Genomic DNA, 8,093 nt, shown 5'->3' on the forward strand with positions numbered 1-8,093 from the left:
AAAACCCAGAGCATGGATATTTATAATCTGCCTTGTCTTTTTTTTTTTTTTTTAAGATTTTATTTATTTAGTCATGAGAGACTCAGAGAGAGAGAGAGAGAGAGAGAGAGAGAGAGAGAGAGGCAGGAACACAGGCAGAGGGAGAAGCAGGCTCCCTGTGGGGAGGCCCATGCGGGACTCAATCCCAGGACCCCGGGACCACTCCCTGAGCTAAAAACACACGCTCAGCTGCTGAGCCACCCAGGGGGCCCCTGCCTGTCTTTAATGTTGGGAGGGTTATGGGTGCTAAATATTCATGAAGAAATTGGCAATATATACAGAAGCACCTGCTGACTCTCTCTGTGGCCCACTGTAGTTGTTAGTTCACTAGACATGCAATTGGAAGCTTTCAAGGAGTATAATGCACAAGAAAAACAACTATGATAATTTTTATGGAAGAGTTTTTCAAAGTGACTCTTTCCATTTTGGAGGTTGATTGGGAGGTGAGTGTAGGACATCTATGTATATAAGGGATTAACATGAACCTTTTATTTTTTTTTTTTTACACAGGCAGGTGAAACAATTTTATTTCACAGTTGTCTTTAAAACCACAAAGACACTATGTTCTTCATATAAAAACATTAGTACAGATAACTGTACTTTCTAGAAAATGATTATATAGACCCTCTCAAAGAAAAATGCACACCATTATATGGTTCAGACAAGTTACTTGGGAAAAACACATCTGGACCGATTCCTAAAACATACCAGAAGACCACGCTGCATCTTTTGGTTCAAAGTATAGATTACTGTCATCAGTAAGGGCTCCTGCATTCTTACATATTTGATAATACACATATAGACTGGTTTGTGACTTAATGCTCCATTGGTTCATCAGCCTTTTCTGCAGGTTCATCAGCAGGTTGAGCAGGCTGTGCCTTTCTCTGTGGTCTTTCTTCAGGACCTTCCAGGAACAGAGATACATCATCATCATCATAAATCATAAACTCCAAGTCTTTACCAACAATTCCAATGGAAACATTCTTTGTAGTTACGTCCTGTTCTGCAGGAAGTGTCTCTCGTAAGGCATGCAGACCATGTTTAACCAGTTCATTCAAATTGCACTCCATAAACCCAGACATATGTCTCTCCATGTAAGTGCGAGCTGATTGAGAACGGGCTCCAATGGACATGGCTCTACAGTCAAAATAGTTGGCAGATGGACAGGTTTGGAAAATGTGAGGGCCCATATCATCATAACCAGCAATAAGCAGTCCAACACCATATGGTCTCCGGCCATACCGTTGTGTTGGTATCTGGGTCTTGCTTCCAATTAGAGATACAAGAAGAGACACAGGAAGAGGTCTGTCAAATACAAATCTGGAATCCAAAAAAAACAAAAAAAAAAAAAAACAAATCTGGAATCCAAACACTCCTGGCGCATAAAATTACATAACAGTCTAGCAGCAGCAGTAAGTACCGCAATTGAGGTACCAATATGGTTATCAACCTGAAGAATTTTCTTCTGATGAGCTGCAAGCTCTGGCTGTGCTCTCTTCAATTCAACCAACACTGCATGGGTTTTTGATTTCAGACCAACTGTGGCTGAACCTTGTTTGACAGCTTCCATTGCATATTCAATTTGATGAATCCTGCCCTGAGGGCTCCAAACAGTGATGTCATTGTCATACTGGTTGCGAAACATGGTTCCGGCGCGGGTCCCGCTGCCTAACATGAACCTTAAGAGAAATGAAAACAGGTCCCTCAAATGAAGGTTAACCAAAGTGTTTTTTAAAATTGGATAAGCTGCTTAAAAAGCAGACTTAGGTCAGTATCTTAGATTAAAATAACAAAAGAAGGCTCGCTGTACCTTAAATGATCGTTTAGATGATTATATAAATATGGTTTATGAAAGGTGGATTTCATATTAAACATTTAATGTTTACTGTTATCAGTTTCTGTTAGTAATCCTTTACTTATGCTTTCTTGTTGGGAGTACATGCACAAACAGGACACAAAATGCTTCATATGTTTGAGGTAACCATATAATTTGTTGTCAAAATTGGGAAACAAATTTGGCACTGTTAATAATTATGTTGGGCAACTGACATAATCTAATCATCCTAAGTAAATAAGGATATATAACCATTTCAATTGGACAATTTCTCAGGTATACTGAGTAGAGAGTAGGCTTTTAGATATTCCTCAATGCAGTAGGTTGAATCTTCCTTGTAAGGTGTGTGTGTGTGTGTGTGTGTGTGTGTGTACATTTAAAGGGCCTTTTTTTTTTTTTTTGAAAATAGAAAAGATTTGGTTTAATTGAGAATTGATCAAGAAGTTATTCTGCAAATTAAGAAAAACTAATCGATAGCTTCCTGGCCCAGCTCAATTGTGAGGGCTATAACTGTAAATTGTTTGTAATTGAGCACTTCTCCCTAAATGCTTATTAAAGTTTTGCCAATTATTGAATGGAATACTGCCATAATGAATTTAATCCTTACAAAATAACAAATCCATATGGATAAGCATATATCTATTTTATATCTACTTTTAAATTATTATTATTTTTTAATTTTTATTTATTTATGATAGTCACACACAGAGAGAGAGAGAGGCAGAGACATAGGCAGAGGGAGAAGCAGGCTCCATGCACCGGGAGCCCCAGTGGGATTCGATCCCGGATCTCCAGGATCGCGCCCTGGGCCAAAGGCAGGCGCTAAACCACTGTGCCACCCAGGGATCCCTCTACTTTTAAATTAAAACACTAGATGCCTTTCAGAAATATTTAGAACTCAAATCATTAATTCAAAACGATGCATTGTTCTTTAACTAGAAAATAGCACAAAGATTTGTTATGGAAGTAAATTAAAAATATAAAAAACACAAATGATTATTAATATCTCCACTGTTAATAGGCACCAATTAGAATGTTATCAGTCTTTGTCATGTTAAAGATAATCCTCTAGGCAATACCAGCCTGGAGGGGAAGTTAGGGCACAAGATAATTATGAGTCTATTTCTTTATAACTCTGCTCCAGGGACTACTTTCCTAAAAATGTAGTTTTGATCCAAATCACTTTTTTACTCAAGAATAAGAGGACAGCATGATTCCTGAGGTGTTGACTAAGAGACCTTGGCCCATATGACTAAGAATTCTCCCACTCACCAGTGCTCTCTGTGTTTGCATTCAAATCTTGTTCGAGACATCGTTAGTGGCCTTCTCTAGCACCATTGTTAAAGGCTTTCTCCAGTGGTATTCTGGGCATTTATATTTACCTGTAAAATGGACAGTATTTCTCTCCACCAGCTATCATGACCATTTTTCATAAAAGAGTGGTAATCTTTTCTCAACTTTCTTTTGTCAAAGCAAAAATTGCCCTGGGTAATCTCAAGTAGGCAGGGAAGACTATTCAAGTTTGTTGCACAGGAGAGAGAGATCAGAGCCCCGTCTGAACTTGATTCTTTTGACACAAAGGGTAGGAGAGTTTTTAAGTGCTGGAGTGAGCTAGTAGAAACTATATAAGAATATTAGTGAAGAGGTTGTTCAAAGAAATGTGTTGAACATATTGAGTTATTCTTGAGTTTACAAACGTTCTTTATGATTGGGCCACCTGTGTTTGCTAATTGGCTTTGTCAGTGTTAGGCTCTTGCCTTCCCAACAGAGACTGAAATAGAAGTGCTATCTTCTTTGATGTATTTCCTTTCCAGTAAATGGTTCCAGGTCCTTGAGAAAGGTATTACTGGATTGTAAAATTGACAAGAGGATTTTTAAATGATTTATATACATCTCAAAGGGGTAGAGAAAAATTTATAATTACAAGTTTGTTTGTTTCAGTAAATGCTCTAAGGGAAAAAAAAATGTCAGGAGCCTAGAGTCAAGAAGAAGCCTGTCTAAAGTCAAGTTGAGGGGAACATTAAGGTTGGTATTTTGGTCACTTATTTCATCAGATAGTGAATGCTTATCCTGGGAAGTTCAGATCAGCTTAAGGGCCTATCTATAGCTTTTCTCTCAATTAGAATGATTGAGTCCTAGTTTCTCTTCTCAGAACCACAGGCTATTGTGCCTGATAATTGTCCTCATGCTTTATTGACCTCTTATGACTTTTCTAATCAGCTCAGCTCCTGCCACAAAACAGAACAAAACACTATTATCATTTTTATCTAAAAGAGCCAGAACATCTCTTTCCCCACCTACTAGGTCAATCCAACTTGCACTCAAAAATATTGTCATATTTTATCCTAGTCATTAGCAAACATTCTATGGAGTAAAAATATTATAGAATGTAAAGAATTTATTAAAATACATATTCAAGTATAGATCACATCAGTGTGGTATGATCAATCAACTAAATATTTAGAAAGTATTTTAAGAATTTAAAAATACTATTCTTTGATTTTCTTTAAACTAGTAGTAACCAAAATGTCCATGTAGTGACAAATGGATAAGGATCCATTTATCCACACACAATGGAATATTATTACTCTGCCATAAAAAAGAATGAAATCTTGCATTTGCAACAGCATGGATGGAACTAGAGTATTATCCTAAGCGAAATAAGTCAGCCAGAGAAAGACAAATACCATATGATTTTACTCATATATGGAATTTAAGAAACAAAACAGATGTGAACATAGGGGAAGGGAAAAAAAGAGGGAGGCGAGCTATAAGAGCCTCTTAACTATAAAGAACAAACTGAGGGTTGCTGAAGGGGAGGTGCATAGGGATAGGCTAAATGAGTGATGGATATTAAGGAAGGCATATGTTGTGATGAGCAGCGGGTGTTCTATGTAAGTGATGAAACGCTAAATTCTACTCCTAAAACTAGCATTGCAGTATATGTAAACTAACTAGCATTTAAATAAAAACTTGATTCCTGAAAAGAAAAAGTGTGATATAGTGGTAATAATGCATTAATTGGGGAAAAATGGTATGATGTGAAAACATAATTAAACATAAAAATATGTCGTTAATAAATGAAATCATAAGCGTTTGCTTGGGAAGGAGATATAAAACAAAAATAACTACCTGATATAATTTTTACTGTTCAATTGATAGTTGAAGGAAGAATATTCTAACCATAGAGTTGGACTAACCCAATTTAAAATAAACTCTTTATTACTTATTTCATTTTTTAAAATAAGTTTTTAATGAAAGTGAAATTACATAGGTAATTAGATCAATGTACTTATAGATTTTTCTGGATACTAGGTGGACTATTTTAGATTAACAATTTCATCTTTAAGGGTATTTATTTGATAACTTTAGCACTCACTGTATCCATAGTAGTTGCACTGCTGAATTTGGAGATATGTTGCAACTTCAAGCACTTAATTATTTATTAACTCTGAGTAAAATAATAGCAGAAGGAACATAACATTCAAATATAGAAGAGATTAGGGTTTTGAAAAACTTGGTTTTTCTCTTAGTTCCAGAAATATGAAATGGTCCATAAATATGAAAGTACTGCTTTTCAGCATTATAAAAGAAGTATATGTTTAAAGAGCAATAGCCATAAAAGAACTTTTTCTATTCGTACTGAGAATAAGGTTAAAACAGAATGATTCACTATAGTAACCAAGACAGAGTTCCTGCCCCACAGAGTTTGCAATACTAGGAGTTACAAACAAGTAGGTAGGCAATTCCCATATTATATCCTGAATTTTATCATGTGGGAGTAGAATGCTACCTCAGGTATACTTAGGGAAAGAAATTAAATGGACTTAGTTGGTAAGACTCAAAGGTAAATAAAGTCCTAGATGTTACAACCAAAGGAGATGATATCATATGAAAATAATCAGAGCAGTAAGAACTTGGGGCATTCCTACAATTTATTTGGTACTTTATGTTGAAATATTTTAAACAGACAAATTATATTAATTTTGCATTTACAAAAATTAACCTCTTTTTAGTGTCACGGGTTCTTTGGAAATGGCCAAGACAGGAAACAAAACCCAGATGAGAAGCTGTGTAATTAAGGGCAGATTTAATCTGTTGTCCACTCATTCTTTTCTAAAGTATTTTTTGAAAGTCTACTATTTAAATTAGCCTACACTGAAATAGATGTAGTGGATATAAAGCAAATTGAACGAAAGAATTTAAGAGTAATTTAAGACAGAGAAATGGCTGGATTGGAGATTACATTTACTCTGTGTGTGTGTGTGTGTGTGTGTGTGTGTGTGAGTGTGTGTGTATGTGTACAGTATAAGAAAGAATGTGAATGATATTGGGAAATCCAAAGGATGCATTGTATTGAACAATTATCGTTTATGTTTTAATTCTTCAAAATTTTAACTCTAAGAAGTCCCTCTCTTGGGTATCAAGCACCTTATGGATATGAATGGGAAGGAGATCTTCTTTCTCAGATTCAGTTAATGAAAAGCACTTTCCTAACCCCTCACTGATAAAGTATTGACTAAATCATTATTAAATATTAAAGTCTAATCAGCCAAAGACCACCCAGTCAAACCTAAAGTCCCACAAATTCACATGTGTTGATTCACAGCAAAGGTAGATGAGCCAGGGCATTGAGGAATGCACTCAAAAAATTAGAAGAACACAGATTCTTTTGTAAGGTTCAAATTCTTGCTGAAGGATTTTGCAAAAGGTCGCAGGGAAGCGGGGTTTAGTTCTGAATTGGTTGCTTTTCTCAGAAGGATTGGGGTTGACTAGGGATTAATTATTTAGCAATTAGAGGTCTCCAGGAATGGATAGGAATAGCAAAATAGATGTGAAACATTATAGAGAAGAGAGCAATAATCAGCCAAAGAAGGATTATTATGATTTTACAGCTGCTGTGTGACCTTAGGAAAAATAATGTTTTCTATTTATTTTGTAGCTGTTTTGACCTATGTCTGCACGTCTACTCCTATACAGATAAATGGCAGGGCTGCATTTTTTAAAAAATCTAACTCAATTTTCACTTTTTAAATTTCTGAATGATTTTCATTCCTTTTTTGCTTTCTGAAAATTCAGTCTGCCCCAAATTTGATTCAGGAATCAGAGATTTCTTTTTTTTATTAAAATATTTTATTTATTTATTCATGGGAGACACAGAAAGGGAGAGAGGCAGAGACACAGGTGGAGGGAGAAGCAGGCTCCATGCAGGGAGCCCGACATGGGACTCGATTCTTGATCTCCAGGATCGCACCCCAGGCCGAAGGTGGAGCTAAACCGCTGAGCCACGGGGGGGCTGCCCAGGAATCAGAGATTTCTGTAGAAGGAGGAGATCCAGGGAAAACTCATTCTTCTGGTATCCACCAGTAGCTGAGGTCACAACATTCATGTGAGAGATGGGGGCTGGTGGAGGCAGCTGGTGGAGGCACAATTTGTATCGTCTCTTGCTATCCCCACTCACAGGAGATCTCAGAAAAATACTGTGATTTTGACTATCAGAGCTGCTTTGGCCTCTCCCAAACTCTTAGCTCTGCCATTTCCCACCCTGAACATTTGCCCACAATTCTATGCATTTCCTAAGTGAACTTTGAACAACTATTTGCTGTTAACATCCAATACAGTGTTGTGCTCCCTTCCACAGCATATCTACTACATTTGGAACAGTGCAGTGTTGTTCACAGAGTAACAAAAGAGGTATCCAGATTTATTTCCTCATAAATCTGATTTTAATATGGCCTGAAGCTAAGAGTCCTGTTTGCTTAAGAATACACAATTATTTTGGAATTTTAAATATTACAAAAATATCTGACCATGTAAGGCATTCCTTTTTTTTAAAAAAAGATTTTATTTATTCATGAGAGACACACAGAGAGAGGCAGAGACATAGGCAGAGAGAGAAGCAGGCTCTCTGCAGGAAGCCCAATGTGGGACTCGATTTCAGGACCAAAGGATCATGACCAGAGGCAAAAGGAGATGCTCAACTACTGAGCCACCCAGGTGCCCTCCCATGTGAGGTATTTCTAAGGCCTCATTCAGTGACCTTATACCATATCCTTACAAATGGGGAGGCTGTATTTTAAGTTTTACTAACTTAAGAGTAAATCCAGCCCAGACAATTTGAAGTCAAACTTGGAGATTTAGACATCATGTCTTATTCCTTCTTGATTGTTGAACCTTTCTTTGGAATTTATATTTGCCATACATTCCTTCAAGTTATTCT

General features: G+C 36.6%; 1 protein-coding gene across 1 annotated transcript; it reads right to left on the bottom strand.

Annotated features, from left to right (window-relative positions):
- Positions 1 to 643: 643 nt before the first annotated feature.
- On the bottom strand, positions 644 to 1,684 carry LOC121477132 (proteasome subunit alpha type-1-like). Its single transcript, XM_041731349.1, has 2 exons — positions 1,410 to 1,684; positions 644 to 1,371 (listed from the first exon to the last, which is right to left on the bottom strand). The coding sequence occupies exons 1-2, from the start codon at positions 1,682 to 1,684 to the stop codon at positions 855 to 857; spliced, it is 792 nt and encodes a 263-aa protein (XP_041587283.1). The 3' UTR covers positions 644 to 854.
- Between the last annotated feature and the right edge of the window lie 6,409 nt (positions 1,685 to 8,093).

Source organism: Vulpes lagopus, chromosome 16, assembly GCF_018345385.1.
Source record: "Vulpes lagopus strain Blue_001 chromosome 16, ASM1834538v1, whole genome shotgun sequence".
NCBI lineage: Eukaryota > Metazoa > Chordata > Mammalia > Carnivora > Canidae > Vulpes > Vulpes lagopus.

Bases quoted from the DNA above. Each gene is read 5' to 3' on its own strand.
- LOC121477132 (XM_041731349.1), bottom strand. From the start codon at position 1,684: ATGTTTCGCAACCAGTATGACAATGACATCACTGTTTGGAGCCCTCAG. The intron at 1,372-1,409 runs TTTGGATTCCAG...TTTTTTGTTTTT, and splicing joins AATTTTATGCGCCAGGAGTG to TTTGGATTCCAGATTTGTAT.